The 15,318-nt window shown below is 38.1% G+C and overlaps 4 protein-coding genes across 5 annotated transcripts in view; 2 read left to right on the forward strand and 2 right to left on the reverse strand.

Annotated features, from left to right (window-relative positions):
• Vps13 (vacuolar protein sorting 13C) overlaps positions 1 to 8,985 on the forward strand; it is a 17,200-nt gene extending 8,215 nt beyond the window's left edge. For both annotated transcript variants that reach the window (XM_081990061.1, XM_081990062.1), the window contains exons 26-51: positions 117 to 367; positions 416 to 684; positions 732 to 862; positions 915 to 1,237; positions 1,291 to 1,490; positions 1,542 to 1,717; positions 1,770 to 2,130; positions 2,183 to 2,488; positions 4,178 to 4,381; positions 4,436 to 4,651; positions 4,745 to 4,792; positions 5,016 to 5,219; positions 5,278 to 5,437; positions 5,485 to 5,609; positions 5,660 to 5,808; positions 5,861 to 6,016; positions 6,070 to 6,308; positions 6,362 to 6,524; positions 6,578 to 6,744; positions 6,804 to 6,979; positions 7,034 to 7,281; positions 7,336 to 7,577; positions 7,636 to 7,829; positions 7,896 to 8,065; positions 8,128 to 8,383; positions 8,441 to 8,985. In XM_081990061.1, the coding sequence (XP_081846187.1) occupies positions 117 to 367; positions 416 to 684; positions 732 to 862; positions 915 to 1,237; positions 1,291 to 1,490; positions 1,542 to 1,717; positions 1,770 to 2,130; positions 2,183 to 2,488; positions 4,178 to 4,381; positions 4,436 to 4,651; positions 4,745 to 4,792; positions 5,016 to 5,219; positions 5,278 to 5,437; positions 5,485 to 5,609; positions 5,660 to 5,808; positions 5,861 to 6,016; positions 6,070 to 6,308; positions 6,362 to 6,524; positions 6,578 to 6,744; positions 6,804 to 6,979; positions 7,034 to 7,281; positions 7,336 to 7,577; positions 7,636 to 7,829; positions 7,896 to 8,065; positions 8,128 to 8,383; positions 8,441 to 8,635 (5,329 nt within the window). In that variant the 3' untranslated portion in view covers positions 8,636 to 8,985. The remainder of the gene's footprint in view (positions 1 to 116; positions 368 to 415; positions 685 to 731; positions 863 to 914; positions 1,238 to 1,290; positions 1,491 to 1,541; positions 1,718 to 1,769; positions 2,131 to 2,182; positions 2,489 to 4,177; positions 4,382 to 4,435; positions 4,652 to 4,744; positions 4,793 to 5,015; positions 5,220 to 5,277; positions 5,438 to 5,484; positions 5,610 to 5,659; positions 5,809 to 5,860; positions 6,017 to 6,069; positions 6,309 to 6,361; positions 6,525 to 6,577; positions 6,745 to 6,803; positions 6,980 to 7,033; positions 7,282 to 7,335; positions 7,578 to 7,635; positions 7,830 to 7,895; positions 8,066 to 8,127; positions 8,384 to 8,440) is intronic.
• A 330-nt stretch (positions 8,986 to 9,315) lies between these two features.
• Positions 9,316 to 11,605, forward strand: LOC145735942 (uncharacterized). Its single transcript, XM_081990092.1, has 6 exons — positions 9,316 to 9,481; positions 9,747 to 9,920; positions 10,015 to 10,172; positions 10,226 to 10,585; positions 10,643 to 10,798; positions 10,851 to 11,605. Exons 1-6 carry the CDS (start codon positions 9,451 to 9,453, stop codon positions 11,073 to 11,075), a joined length of 1,104 nt encoding a protein of 367 aa, XP_081846218.1. The 5' UTR covers positions 9,316 to 9,450; the 3' UTR covers positions 11,076 to 11,605.
• A 96-nt stretch (positions 11,606 to 11,701) lies between these two features.
• Prx4 (Peroxiredoxin 4) lies at positions 11,702 to 12,874 on the reverse strand. The gene is made up of 4 exons (XM_081990100.1): positions 12,479 to 12,874; positions 12,308 to 12,425; positions 11,850 to 12,255; positions 11,702 to 11,804 (listed from the first exon to the last, which is right to left on the reverse strand). The coding sequence occupies exons 1-4, from the start codon at positions 12,642 to 12,644 to the stop codon at positions 11,757 to 11,759; spliced, it is 738 nt and encodes a 245-aa protein (XP_081846226.1). The 5' UTR covers positions 12,645 to 12,874; the 3' UTR covers positions 11,702 to 11,756.
• Positions 12,875 to 13,122: 248 nt separating this feature from the next.
• On the reverse strand, positions 13,123 to 15,036 carry Ndc1 (Nuclear division cycle 1). The gene has a single exon (XM_081990077.1). It carries the CDS (start codon positions 14,865 to 14,867, stop codon positions 13,158 to 13,160), a length of 1,710 nt encoding a protein of 569 aa, XP_081846203.1. The 5' UTR covers positions 14,868 to 15,036; the 3' UTR covers positions 13,123 to 13,157.
• Positions 15,037 to 15,318: the final 282 nt, after the last annotated feature.

The following is a 15,318-nucleotide window of genomic DNA, read 5'->3' on the forward strand; positions in this document are numbered from 1 at the left end:
CAATAAGAATGTGCTTTTTAGTATAGAAAGTCTTCTAATTGTTTCCTCAGAACATGTTTGGCGAAACTGTTACACTTCCTTAATTACTACCAAATTAAACACTTCAATTTCAACAGATCTGTATCTGAAGATTCCACATCAATAGCTTCGTCGGATTCTGTGGTAGCACCCCGAAGTATGATCGACGTAACCTATCAGCAAACCGGCAACGACATGTTTGCTGACGTGCGCGTTTTCAGTTTCACCGTTATTTTATCCGTCGAATACCTGCTGAAAATTGCCGAGTTTTTCTCAGAGCCCACCGACAAAACCACCTCCACCACATCGGCTGCAGCACGAAAAGGTGGTAAAAGTAGCACGTCCCTAGGTAGGTGACGCATTTTAAGCGTGAACGTTTTGAGTAAATTTGTTGTAGCGTCTCAGAGAAGTCAAGTGACTCGGGCCTCGCAAACTCCTCAACCCAACCAGAAATCCGGACAAATGACACTTAATCTCAAAGTGGAGCAGCCGGATATTATTTTAGTGGAAAACATGGATAGTATAGACACCAACGCTATGATTCTAAACAGCGAAATAGTAATCAAACTACGTACTAATGGTGATCACCAAGTCATCAATGGCTTAATCAAAGACCTGCAACTGTACACTTGCAGTTATAATCCGGCCAGAAGGCTTGAAACTAAGGTTGTACTATTAAATGGATTAGCAGCTCCAACTGGTTGATTTTTTAGGGTAACGTATTACATCCAGTCACAATCAGTCTGGCGGGCAGCACTCCAGAGGGTAAAGGCCTGCATGTGGAGCTCCTCATCGAAGAGGTGCTTTTAAGAGTTTCACCTGCAACCATAGAGCTATTGAATAGGTTTGAATGCTACTTGAGTGTTGATTACAAAGTGTGAATGTACGTTCTTTAGTGTTTTGGTAACCATGTCAAAAGGTACGACATCAGAAGAGTCAGAAGAAGAGGAACAGTTTAGCTTCCAAACTCTGTGGGAGCAAAGACCGTTTAAGGATACGGAGTATTGGTTTTTACGCAGCGAGGAGGCGCAAGAAGTCACGGAAGACACCATCGCTGATCAGGCCACCATCACCAAAACCGTTTTGCAAGAACTCTGCATTATTTCCATGCCCTCCATTGTTATTACAGTTGAAGCTGGTGTTGCCAATAAGACTGTTCCATTCCTGCTCTTTGAGACTACTTTGAGGGGTAGCGCGAAAAACTGGAGTTCTCAATTAGGTAATAAATAGTTTTAGTGATGTAACTTTTGAAACTTGAGTGGGAGTTTTTAGGTGTTGAGGCTTCAGTTACGGTACTAATGGGATACTACAACACCCGGTTGGCTTTGTGGGAACCACTAATCGAACCGGTGGAGAAGAAAGTGGGAGATTCGTTAACTTTTGAACCGTGGGAGTTGAAATTGGAATTGTCTATGAACGAACCGGATGAGGGTTTGAATTTCACTAGTCCCACTTCGGAAAGAGGAGACGAGGTAAGTTTTAGTGTCTACATAAGTCTTTTTTTGTTTATTTCGCCTATCTAGGTGGAAGTACCAACCAACCAACCACCGGTTATGAGTATTGACGTCACGTCGGAAAAATCACTGGAACTAACAGTAACTAAAACCTGTCTGGAAGTTTTAACAAACTTGGGCAAAGCCTTTGCCTCTGCTATGAAATCGGAGAAGATGGTATCCAGCTCGGTTTTGGCCCCTTACAGGTGACCTACGTATTTTCTAGACTGTACTGTTTACTTAAACTGATTAAAATAGAGTTTTGAACGAAATTGGAGAAGACATCACCCTGTTGTTAGACGAAAGCTCGTTCAAAATAGCCGAGGGCGGTTTCTTGGAGGACATCAACAAATCGGCGGCAGTGCCTTTGGTGCTTAAAACCCCACAACCGACTGTCATTCAACTAGGTCAGGAATTGAATAGAAACGAACAGGAGAAAAACTATTTCTTACAAGTGAAAGTGAACAAAACCAACTGCTTGTTAAGTTTGCCGGTGATTAGGGCCGATAAACGTTTCTTCATGCTGAACCACGCCAGCGACGGCAACAATTGGGGCTTGATTTCACACGTAAAAGTTGATGAAGGTGTGACTTTGGTCACTCTCAGGAGTATACTTCAGGTAAATCTTACCCTTTAACACTAAAACAAAGCACTGTAATGGAAATGCGTAGGTTTACAACCACTTTTCGGTTCCCATTGATGTGTACTACATGACGGTCAGAGGCAATGAGTTGGAACTCATAGGAGCGGTAGAACCTAACGGAACTTTAAACATTCCTCTTAAAGCTGTGTACACCCCAACCGGAGAACTGTTCTTTGGAGTTTCTGGGTACAACGTCACGACGCAGGCGTATATTTGGAAAAAGTTGCAATCCGCAATGACTGAAGTGGAAATCTTGAAGTGTCCGGTAGTCCGGGAGGCTGCGGATAGTGGCAAGACTCCATTCTTGATTAAAGCGATTGGAGAAATGGAGCAGGTATGTTACAAAGTTATTTATGTTTCACCTATACGTTATGAATACATAATACCTTGGAAACGGTGTAGGTTATAGTGTTCATAACAACCTGAAGGAATATACAGGGTGGTCCCGTTTTAAATGTCAATAATTCACCATTTGATAGCTAATCAAAAAATAAGTTGACTTGCATTATGTCATTTTTCTGAAAAACGTTTCCTAAGGAAGATTCAGTCCTCCAAATTGCAATTCAAAAAATCGTTTTATATTTTAAAACTGAACATCCAAGACTTGTGAAAGTCCAAATTTGTACTGAATAGTCTAGAAACTTTTTTACTACTAGGAATGGTCTTATGATTCGCTTTCTCAGACTGCCATCCTGGTTGAGTGTCTGAAACTGGCATTCAAGAACTAAAAAAAGTCCGGAAATCAAGACAAAGATTGTATTGTGCATGAAACTCATTTTTTACTACTAAAAATAATATAAAAGTTGACTTTTAATGCTAGAACTGACTTTACTAGGACTAAAAAGAGTCCAAAAGTATATTTTCAAGACTTTAATTGGTGTACAACTCAATTTTCTGGACTGGACAACAAGTCTAGAAGTAAATTAAATTTTCGAACTATTTTATTTCTAAAAATTAGTTCTCAAGACTATTATTGTAGCATTTGGTACCAAAATTTTTTACTTTTATTACTGAAGAAACTTGACTTTTGGAAATAGTCTTAAACTCGATTTTTCAACCTTAAAAAGCACTAAAAACAGTCTGAATTTCTTAGAGATGCTACAATTTATTGCACCTATAAGTGTAGAAGTCAATTTAATAGTGAAGAAGCTTGAAATAACATTTTCAAGATTATGGTCAGTGGACACACTGGCTTTTAGGCCTGATAAGTCAAAAACTTTGTAAAGATAGTCTTGAAACTCGATTTGAGGCACTGAAAACAGCCTTAAAACACTAAAAACAGTCTAGTTTATTAAGAAATACCCGAATTTTTAGCACTGAGGTGTCTAGAAGTTGATTTAATAGTGACAAAGCTTGGAATGCTATTTTAAGTCTATGAAGAATGTAAAAATTGTTTTTTTAAGTTTGCTATGTCAAGTACTTGGTGAAGATAGTCTTGAAACTCGATTTTCCAAGCTGAAAGCAGTTTTGAAACACTAAAAATAGTCCAGAATTCGAAGAAAATGAAAAGCAAAGTAAAAAGCACGAAAAGTTCGTTTTCAAGACAATTTTCATGAATCTAATGTCAATGTCCTGCATCTAAGACTATTTTCAAGACTAAAATATTGAAATTTGTCTTCAAATTATGAAAATTTACTTCAAATGCAAATTTTAAGCTTCTGATGTCACTTTTCATTAGTTCAGTCACATTTTGGGGTTCAAGTTAATTTTTAAGGTTTAAATGTATGAATTTGTAGTAACAAATTCTTGAAAAAGTAGTTTTTATGTCTACAAGTCAATTTTTAGTATTAAAGTCTCTCGATTTGCATGAAAACTGGTTACAAACACAATTTTTAAGCTTGTAGACGGGAATTTCTGTAAATCCCCGTGCTACCAGGGAAGAAGAGTTTTAAGTAGTAAAAATGAGTAAATCACTTTTAAAGTTGGAAAACTTTATTCTCCCAAGCTTATCTGTTTAGGCCTTCAGGACATTATGTTCCCTCTAACACTCTTGGTACATAAATAATTTCAACTGTATTTATAGGTGTATTATGAAAACACTACAAGACACACCATGGCTAGTACTTGCTACAACATCCATTTAAGACCGGCTGCAATATTTAAAAACTTCCTTCCCCTACCGCTTATCGTTTGTGTGGACGAATTGTCCGAGGAAATCGAGGTTAAAGCCGGGGACACGTTACAACTACCCAACGTAGATCCTGGTAAAAGTGTGATTGTTATAAGGGTGAGATTTGCCTTATAATGAGACTTCTAGTGGTGGACATTCATGTTTTTTCAGCTTCCTGATTATTTGGAAAAAGAATGGTCTTGCCGCAAAGAAACCGAACTCTCTCCTGAAGAGTTTCAAGTGTGGACTTTCAACAGTTACGACAGCGCTACCAAAATGTCACTGGACTTGGGAATGCACACAATTAACAAGGACGGCTCCCTGATTTACTCGTTGTATTGTCCTTTCTGGATGTTAAACAAAACTGGTCTAATGCTGGGCTACAGGGTGAGTGTTTTTTCCTTTACTTAGTTGAATTCATTTGGATTGTAATCCCACCTTAAAACAGTGTTGTTAAGAATGTCTGTGAATGTTTTGCAGAAGTCCAAAAAAACTGAGAAGAACGAAGCAATGGGCAGTCCCGTTAAGGTACACCGTAAATGTCGTTTAGGTTTTTTTTTCTCTCCTCCCTTTCAGTTCTTGGATTGGTTTAGGGGCTTTACGCCCAAATAAAAATTTATTAGTTTCTGTTGTGCTCATTTGCACTGCATGCTCTACACACCACGTGTTAATGTAACATCATGGTGGTCCAAAATGCTTGTTTTTTATGATAAAACACAAAACCAGAAGCACAGCTTTGTTTGACTTTCAGAGTAGCGACGAAAACCTGAACGTCCTCCACCATCCGGCCGATTTTAAGGGTCCCATTCTATTCTCGTTCAATCCGCGCAATTTCTTCGGCAAGAAAAAAGCTTCCATTCGAGTGGAAGCTGGCGATTGGTCCGATAAGTTTTCCTTGGACGTTGCCGGTTCTTCTGGAGTAGTTCAATGCAAGGCCAACGACCGAACCTACCAGGTAACTGATGTCCTATTATAGTCAACTTGAAGTGATAGGTAATTACTGGAATATCCAGATCGGAGTCCACAACCAGTTGACTTACACCAGTCTGACCAAACAAGTGACGTTTACTCCCTATTACGTCATTATAAACGAAGCACCTTACGCTATTGAGTGTCAGGAGAACGGTAGACCCGCGGATCCTTGGACTGTTATTGAACCTAAATCATGTTCTGGTGAGTTTTTTTTTTTAATAAAAATAGATAATACATTTTTTGTGTAGCTGTGTGGCCAAAAAGTGAACTGGAAGATAAACTATTGCGACTGCGTATAGTGGGTACTGAGGAAATCAGCGCCCCCTTTTTGTTCACTGAAAGTCACACCACCTTACTAAAGCTAAACAATAAGGTAGAACCTTTTAAAACACTTTGGAATGATAAGTAAACTAGTAGTTTTAGTACGGAGGTGTTAACGTGGACATACAACTGAACGAAGGAGCAACTTACATCAGTTTCGCCCCTTACACGTTAGGGTGCGCCCCCGCAGTGATCATCAATCACACAAACGTAGATTTTCACTTTTGGGAGAAAGAATCTGTACAAATTAGGTAGTTGCATCAAATCTTTAAATAGAGTTACATTAGAAGGGTTTTTTTTCAGGGACTTAAAACCCAAATCTGCAGCGTTGTACACCTGGGAAAATCCCTCGGGACCTCGTAAACTAGTCTGGGAAAAATCCCACAAAAATGAGATAGAAAACGATTTGAGGAAGGATGGTTGTGGTAGCTTCCATATAGGCGAACATGAAGTGTTTTGGTTTGTTTTGCGTCGAATTTCAGCAACAATTACTAATAATGTAAAACGTATAGGACGTCATTTTTGGATGGTATGCAGCGCGTTTTACTTTTTACGGAAGTGAGGAGTTTGGCGGAAACAGCAATCAACGTTTTCGAGATTATCCAGCAGGAAATTACTGTGTCTTTGCGCGGTTTCGGGTTGTCTTTAGTAAACAATTTGACAAGACAAGAAATTATGTATATTGGAATTGCTAGTAGTGGAGTAATTTGGGAGACTGGTAAACTGAACAGAAAGAGATTTAAGCCTTTAGGTTTGTCACAGTTTAGTCAATTTCGGGCTGATCTAATGCAGTTTTTTTTGCAGGCACGAAGGAGTCAGTGCACATTGAAAATGCTTATCAACGTTACTTGCTTCAGCAAGGCAGCTCGTCAGATACTTCAATGTCTGGAGTTGTTGTAGTTGATAATAAAATCGAGGTTGACTTTGACTTGCAACAAATGTACAAGCCGAGACGAAGGAAAATAAGGTTTGATTTTAGTTGGTAAATCTTTAAATATGTTGCAAAAACACTTGATATAGGAGGACTTATCAAACGGGGGTGTGGTTAAACATGAAAACCAGTCCCAGTCAAATGCAGTTACACGCTAAAATCAATCGCGTCCAAATCGACAATCAAATGTATGATTGTATATTCCCTGTGGTTTTGGCACCAGTACCACCCCCCAAAAGCGTTGCTGCCGACAGCGGTACGTCTTATCCTTGTGTCTCAACCAAACCCTTTCTAACTATAGTTATATTTTTGAAGGCATTAAACCTTTTGTGGAAGTCAGTATTGTCCAACTACTAATCAAAAACAGCCAAATCAGACAATTCAAGTATTTTAAAGTACTTGTACAGGAGTTTCACATTAAAGTCGATTTGGGGTTCGTAAACGCCGTGGTCGATATGATGCAACAGAGCGATAATTCAGACGAGGAAGACGTAAGTTTGAACACCCCGCATTCAGGTCAGGGTTAACAAAATTGCTAATTGCAGAGACAACTCTTTGTCAAAGACATGCACTTGGTGGACGAGCCTCTGTACGCGCACGCGTCTACTCAAGCCTTGCAAGGTCAGAAAAGCTTCTACGACTTGCTGCATTTCTCTCCCTTGAAGATTCACGTGTCCTTCTCGATGGCTGCTGGATCATCTGCTGGTCAAAGTGCATCCACGCCCAACTTCCTCAACGTTCTCCTGCAGGGTGTGGGGGTGACCTTGACTGACTTACAGGACGTTGTTTTCAAGTATGTTTTAGTATTTTAATCCAAGTGAATCTTTCAGTTTGTTGAATTATTTAGATTGTCATTCTTCGAACGGGACTACGTATTCCTCAACCAGCAGCAATTAATTAGTGAAGCAACCAGTCATTATGTTGGTCAGCTGATCAAACAGCTCTACGTGTTAGTCCTAGGTTTGGATGTGATTGGAAATCCTTACGGTTTGGTGATCGGTATCGGCAAAGGGGTAGAAGACTTGTTTTACGAGCCCTTCCAGGGGGCAATTCAAGGGCCTAGTGAATTTGCTGAAGGCCTGGCTTTAGGTTGTCAAATGATCGTGTTAAATCGGTTTGATGCTAACTAGGAAGAGGTGGTTTTCAGGAGTGAGAAGCTTAGTAGGGCACACTGTAGGAGGAGTCATGGGAGCTGCTACCAGGATAACGGGAGCCATGGGCAAGGGAATTGCAGCTCTCACCTTCGACGAAGATTTTCAGCGTAAACGACGAGATCAAATTAACAAAAAGCCTAGCACTGTGCAGGAGGGCATTGCTAGAAGTGGCAAAGGTCTTGTAATGGTTCGTACTAACACATTTCTATTAATATATTTGATTTTCACCACTACTGTAAAATAACTGTTTTAGGGAGTGTTTGATGGTGTGACTGGAGTATTCACCAAACCAGTGAGTGGCGCTAGAGAACAGGGTGTAGAAGGATTCTTTAAAGGACTAGGAAAGGGCGCCGTTGGGCTGGTGACCAGACCAGCAGCTGGACTGGTTGATTTTGCCAGTGGAAGCTTGGATGCTGTCAAAAGGTACTTTAGATTCATCGTTTGTGTCTCTCTCTTCTCAATTGACTACTAAATTAATTTTGTAGGGTGGCAGAGGTGGGAGGAGAAGACACGTCGAGGTTGAGACCACCACGATTTTTGCAAGCCGACGGCCTTGTTAGGCCTTACAATTCCGTGGAAGCTGATGGCAACAAACTACTTATGGAATTGGGTAAAGGTAAATACGCCACTACAGACATCTACGTCTATCACCGAGTGATTGTGGAGAAGAAAGAAATAATTTTGTTGACCGATAAAAGGCTGGCTTATATCGAACATAATGATCTCTTTGGTGGCTGGCAGGTTAGTTCACTCTCAAAATTGACTTATATAACACACATGACAAAAATACATTTTTAGATTGATTGGGCCTATACGTGGCAAGAATTAAATAATCCAGCTAAAGTTGTGCCCAAAGGTGTGCTAATAACTACTTCAGATGGCAAAAAGAAGAAGCTGTTCGGGTCTAACGACACCACTAAAACCATCCTAATTGCCGATCCGGCAATCAGGGAAGAGTTATGCACAAAAATTGAAGAATTGAGGAGTGCCTGATTGGACGACTTTATTAAATTAAAAACATAGAGTGCCTACTGAATTAATATCGTATACCCTCGGTTGGAAAATACGCTTTATTGTAATTATACAATATTATATATGAAATTATAGAAATAGTTAAATTTTTTTGAGAAAAGTGGCACATTTCTGACTTAAAATTTGGAGTGTTAGCGTGGATTTTATGATAACTTCTAGTCGACACTCAAGCATTTTTTACGTATTCAAATATTTTTCTACATCAAACTAAGTTACATTATGCAGTTGCGTCTTTGATAAACTTTTCTTTTATGCACTTTGTTTTAATTATTACTAGAGAAATGTTAATAAAGTTTTGGTTGCTTAAATAATTCCTTGCTTGGTTTTTTTTCTCTAAACACCTCTTGGCTTTGTAATGACTCTGTGTAGAATGAGTAGGGCTAAAACAAAATCAGATTCACCACGTGTCAAGATTTTTGTATTGGTAATAATAAGTGCATTTTTAATCTATTAATTCGTAATAACAGAATTAGAATAAAATGGCTTTTTTTTATTTTACTACTTTTTATAGCTAAAAAGTATATAAAAACCAGTTTAAAGAAAAATCAATCACGTGACTGTGCAAGTACAAAAAGATTTATAGTCCCGTGACTATACTGTTATGCTGGTATTTACAAATTGACTTAAGTGACAAGTACATTTCTTTTACCAGTTTCCTTTTGAAAACGCGTTTGTTTTTGGTTTCAAATTATTCAACTTTCTAATTATTTATTACTCAAATATAGTTTTTAATTAATTCATCGTGCTTTTACTCCGGTGCAATTAAGTGAAGAAGAATGGAAAAACCTAGGGTTCTAGTTTTAGGAGGTGAGCATTTGTTGTAAAGTATTTTCAACGTTTAACCCCCTTTTTCTACGTTAAGTTAACTGGAGGGGAAATTTTTTAGTTATAAATACAAATTTACACAAGTTTTCACCTGCAAAATCCCACAAAAAAAAACATATTTTAATCATCCTTAAGTGATAGTGAGGTTAAACTAGGGTGGGTATTTCCAAGAATAGTGTTCACTAGGATTTTCATGTCAAAATACTCAGCCTAAGCCCTAAGTTGACAATCAAATTTTTTTTTAAAGGGTGCGGTTTTATTGGACGCAATTTTGTAACCCATCTACTGACTCATGACCTGGCCAAGGCAGTAACAGTAGTGGATAAAGTGCCCCCTCAAGTTGCTTGGTTGAATGAAACTCATTCAAATATATTCAAACACCCCTTACTGGAATTTCGAAGCGCCAACCTCATCAATGCAGGTATTTTAAGGGTCATTAAACCATTATAGTTATCAACAGGATGCTGACTTATTTTGATATCTTTGTTTATAAAAATAGCACAATTTAATTTTAGAATCATGTAAAAACGCCTTTAGTTTGTCTGAAGGAGCTCCCACTTGGGATTTAGTTGTAAATTGTGCTGGAGAAACCAAAGCTGGACAAACTGACCCAGTTTACAAAGAGGGTATTCTAAAACTCAGCCTCAACTGTGCAAAACAAGCAGCTTTGCAAGTAACTCTGTTTAGAAAGCTCTGTAGCAAAGTTTTTAAGTCGTAACTTTACAGAATGTAGGCCGGTACATTGAACTGTCATCTGGAAATATGAATTCTAATGAAAAAATTGGAAATAAAGAGGATGATTCCCCAGAACCTTGGGGTTATGTAGCCAAATGGAAATTAGAGGTAGAACAGGAATTAGCAAACATACCGGGGCTACGCTACACAGTATTGCGCTTACCTTTTGTCTATGGTTTGGGTGATAAACACTATGTAATGCCTAGAATTTTGGCAGCGGCGATTTACAAGGAATTAAATAAAACCATGAAACTGTTGTGGACTGAGGACTTAAAAATGAACACTGTTCATGTGGTGGATGTATGCAAGGCTGTTCTGTTTGTGTATCAAAGGGATGATACTTTAGGTCAAGTAAGTGTTGGTTTGATTATTAACTTTATTTAGACTGGTTAAAGAAGATTATTGTAGATTTACAATGTTGTTGATGACGGACAAACTACTCAAGGAACCATTAGTCGTTTTCTAGCTGATATTTTTGGAATTCAAGTTGATTATTATGGAAAAGTCGTGTCGGTTTGCGTGGATATTGAAAGTGCCGTAGAGGAAGCCAATGACAGGCATTTGGTAAGTTTCTAGCAGTTTTCAAGGTTGGTTTTGCTGCAATTGGTTGATTTAGGTGCCGTGGGCGGAAGCTTGCAGAAGAGACCATATTGAAAACACTCCTTTAACACCTCACATGGACCCCACCCAATTACAAAACAAACATTTGAATTTAGATGGCAGTAAACTGAAAAACTTAGGCTTCAGCCTGGACATTCCTCAGATTAGCGCGGAAAAGCTAAAGGAAATCATTGATGACTATGTTAGGATGAAGGTTTTCCCTGCCTCTTTGGTACCTTAAGTTTCAGTGTGTCTAAGACACTTTTAACCATTGTTGTGCAATTAACGTGCCTCTAAACTCATGTAGTATACTCAATATTTGGCTAATCCTGCCCCCCTCAAGTGTCTTAAATGTTGTGGTAAGTATAATATGTTCAGAGCAATATTTTAGTGTATTTTCATAAAATGATGCCATTATTGTTCTAATAATACATTCCATATTGTGATGTATCCAATTGTGATTTTGTATACTTAAAGTTACACTGTTGTTTATATAACACTCCTATAATATTATTATACAAGTGTCTCTGTATAGGTAGTTAGAACTGGGAGGGCTAAATCTTGGAAGTTATATTGAAAGAAAAAGCTTTTACATACAGGGTGTCTGATGATTGTATTATTGTGGAATTCACCCTGTATAGTATCCCCCCAGGTATCTAGTTGGCTTATATCAATTTTTATTCTCATGCTGTTGAAATTTTGCTCATAAATTGTACTTATAAAGCCTGAGTGAAACTTTTATACATAAAGTTAATAAATGATTCTTCATAATCTAGTTTTGATCACCCCCTTTTCATAATAAAAAGGTGTCACATTTAAAGTGGGAAATACTGTTTGTTATTGAACTTGCGTAAAAAAAATAAAAAATCAGACTATATAAACTTTTAGTGATGCTTAATAATAAAATGGTATTCCTGAAGACTTAGTGATTCTTGAAATATTTCTGCTTCTCAACTGGGTCAGGAATAATCTAAAAACAAAAATAAGAAAAAAAACAAACATAAAAATAACTTACTGTATCCTGTCCAGGTTTCCATCCAGCAGGGCAAACTTCCCCATGCTGGTCTGTGTACTGAAAAGCTTGTACCAAACGCAACGTCTCGTCCACACTTCTACCCACCGGCAAATCATTCATAGTAATCTGCCTGACTATCCCTTTAGGGTCAATAATGAATAATCCCCTTAAACTATGCCCCGCATCGTTCAGAAACACCCCATAGTCCTTGGATATGCTGTGGTTCAGGTCAGATAGTAGTGGAATGTTAATTTTGCCTAAACCGCCCTCTTTTCGAGGGGTGTTGATCCACGCTAAGTGAGTAAAGTGCGAGTCTACCGAACATGCAACCACTTCCGTGTTAATCTCCTTAAATTCGGCCACTCTGTCACTGAAGGCTAGGATTTCAGTTGGGCATACAAAAGTACTAAATTACAAAAAGTTTTAGTGCAATTCAGTGGCAGGTCAAACATACATACAAATCTAGAGGATAAAAAAAGAAAACCAAGTATTTTCCAAGAAAATCTGTGGATTTCAATTCAACAAATTCCCCATCAACTACGGCAGTGCTTTCCCAAAATGGTGCAGGCTTGGAAACTGAAATTTTATCTTAAATATGGCCTAATCAAGTCTTAAACCAATACACTTACTGACTGCTTTGGTGAACTGCAAATTGTGCTGTGAAGCTTTGATTGGCTCAGCGTGAGGATAAACTGAACCGCCAGCATATTTAACACACAATTCTTCTTCCAGCTGTTTGGTTGTGATTGAACCGGTCCAAACCACAAGTAGAAACAGAAAAAACATGTTTGCCATAGTTCATTAGGCTTAAAATCCTATACAACTTGGAAACCTGGTTTTTTTTCAGTGCTTCAGTTACAGATGTGGATAATGTTGGCTTATCAGTTGATCGATAATAAGTCCATAGATAAACGGTGATTACCGGGTAAGAGGTTTTATTTTTGTTATTTAAAGGTGTTTATTTATACAATTTTGAATTTTGTTTACTTTTTAAAAAAACAATGGGCCGCATTTCTTTTCAAGCTCCATGGAGCGAGTAGCGCGTTTTTGACGTCACGATGACGTAATTTAGCAAAAGCTTAAATTAACCAACTGTCAAATTACGTCATTGTGACGTCAAAATTGCACTGCTCGGTCCATGGAGCTTGAAAACGAATACGGCCATGAATTAACAACAGGTAGTCCTGTCATGGGAAATGTCAGTCAGTATTGATGTTTGACAGTACGTTTTATTTACAAGGGCCATATTTACAGCAGATTCAAACCCAACTCATTCAAAATGTACAATAACGTTTATTACAAAAAAAATTAACTTTTACAAATTATATGTAGATGCAAATAATGAGAAACTTCTTTCCCCAAAGGAATTTCAGCCAGATGGTTGCCAAACCCTTTGCATATATTAAACAGGCTTCGTTTAACGGCCTGAGTAACGGCCCCTTTCATTTTATAATTAAAATCGTCATATCCCACCATTTTCCTTGTGAGCGCAGGCACTTTGTTCAGTTTATCCAGACTCTGCTTCAGCTGAACCAAACTGGTAATTATCGCTGGCAGATCCTTCTGGACCACACCAAACTGGTCTTCTTCTATTGAGGCTGTTATGATCCCTGATATTCCTTGTGACGCCCAGATAATTAAGTTTCCATTAGCTAGACATTTTCTGATGTTGGCTTGAGGTAACTCTCCAAATAAGAAGTTTATTCCTGTAATCACCTTGAAGAAACTCCATACAGCTTGAAGTTTTATTGAGAGTTTTTCCAGCAAGGCTTGAGGAATAGTAAACTCTACAGGGTGGATATTTGAAGTGTCAATGTAGCTGTATTGTTCTTCCTGATCAATAAGGGCCATGTTTCTTAAGTTTCTGAACCTGTCAGGACTTTGAATTATTGGAGCTTGAATGATTGGCCTGTTAGTTGGTTTTTCTGGTATGTCTATAGTTTTATTCAGCAACTGTGTATATTCAGTAAAAAGTTTAAGTATACTCTCAACCAAACTATTCCAATTGTGTGGGTGTCCACCTGGATTGGAGATAGTAAAAAATACATGTCTTCTAGGAAGTGACCATTGAGCTAGTAAATGCAAGTCTAAACAGGCCAAATTCTGCACAATTGGCCAATCATAATTGATAACACTTTCTTGTAAAGTTAAAGTTCCTGGAGTGTCTTTAACCAGTGGAAATTGCACTGGCTCAGTCAAAAACAAATTAAAGTAAAATCTCATCAAATTCATATTAATGTAGTACAATGCACTGAAAAACCATAGAAGTAGATAAATGGAAACTCCACTCTTGTTGTTGGAATCCAGTAAACCTAAGACACTTCCAAAACCACTACTCAAGTATTCTCCATAAAAATAGTAGAACACACTGTAGAATAATGAAGGCCAAAATGCTAGAATTACAGATTCCCACACTAGAGGCACCAACTGGCACTTTAATTGCAAAAATTTCCTCTGGTATATTACTGGAAAGGCTAAATTTCTTTCAGCAATATATACTTTTATAAAATAGTACAGGCCAGTCCACAACCCACTAAACACCAAGAAAAAAGTCCCTGCATTCAGGCAGTACCCCTGTCCTTTACATTGTACAGCTAAACTCTGGTACTCCCGTCCTGAAATCGACAAAAACAGCCATGTTACTGCAGCCCCCACAATTGCATGCAGCAGTGCCAAAACTAAATTATGCACTGAAAATGTGGCCACAAATTTCTGGAATCTGGTAGAACAATATGATGACTTTATCACGTAGTCTTTAGCGCATATCAAGCTCTGGACGAAAATAATCAACAAGAGTGGCACTAAAAATAGTAGGGTGCTTAATGAGACCATGGTACCAATGGCAGTTAGTAGCCATTCTATGGGGTGCAGTGGGTTTGTGTGGGTGGCAAATACGTACAGTTGTAGAATAAATATCTGCGACAGGACACTGGAAATTACGGCGTAGGACAGTTTTCTTAAAAGCAGATCTTTGTAGGTGCAAGATCCCCCAGCGGTGCTTGTTAGGTTAGGATTCATGGCGATCAGTGGAACCCCAGTTGGTTTAACACATGTCAATGCTTGCTTCTACACCAGGTTGAACACGTTTTTACACTTAATTGTAGTTAACACTTATTAAATAGTAACAGTTTACATAAGGAAAGTTTTTAGTTTAAATTTCCGTTGTGCTTTTTTGAAGTCGTTTGCCGGTATACTTTGACAGTTTGATAGGAATGACAAAACACATATGTATTTGTAGTGTTGCCAAATTTACAACTGATAGAGTGACAGACAGGAAAATCAAGGTTGTTATTAAAGTAGAAATGGTTCTAAACTTCTGAATTTTTCTTTATACATTACTTTTGATTAAAGGAGTCAAATAAATAAAATTGAATTTAAACTACGGAAACAGGAAGCAGTACGTAGTCGTAAAGTGACAACACTAGGAATGACTTACTGCATCTGGCAACGACGCATTGTCATCTTGTGA

This window comes from Ips typographus, linkage group LG11 (assembly GCF_016097725.1).
Source record: "Ips typographus isolate SLU linkage group LG11, UJ_Ityp_2.0, whole genome shotgun sequence".
In the NCBI taxonomy this organism is placed as follows: Eukaryota; Metazoa; Arthropoda; class Insecta; order Coleoptera; family Curculionidae; genus Ips; species Ips typographus.

Excerpts from the sequence above, each read along its gene's own strand:
- LOC145735942 (XM_081990092.1), top strand. The coding sequence starts at position 9,451 with ATGGAAAAACCTAGGGTTCTAGTTTTAGGAG. Across the intron at positions 9,482-9,746 it reads TAGGGTTCTAGTTTTAGGAG|GGTGCGGTTTTATTGGACGC; the intron begins GTGAGCATTTGT and ends TTTTTTTTAAAG. Across the intron at positions 10,173-10,225 it reads CAAAACAAGCAGCTTTGCAA|AATGTAGGCCGGTACATTGA; the intron begins GTAACTCTGTTT and ends GTAACTTTACAG.
- Prx4 (XM_081990100.1), bottom strand. The coding sequence starts at position 12,644 with ATGGCAAACATGTTTTTTCTGTTTCTACTTGTGGTTTGGACCGGTTCA. Across the intron at positions 12,426-12,478 it reads GCAGTTCACCAAAGCAGTCA|TTTCCAAGCCTGCACCATTT; the intron begins GTAAGTGTATTG and ends ATAAAATTTCAG. Across the intron at positions 12,256-12,307 it reads TTTTTTTATCCTCTAGATTT|TACTTTTGTATGCCCAACTG; the intron begins GTATGTATGTTT and ends TTTGTAATTTAG.
- Ndc1 (XM_081990077.1), bottom strand. The coding sequence starts at position 14,867 with ATGAATCCTAACCTAACAAGCACCGCTGGGGGATCTTGCACCTACAAA.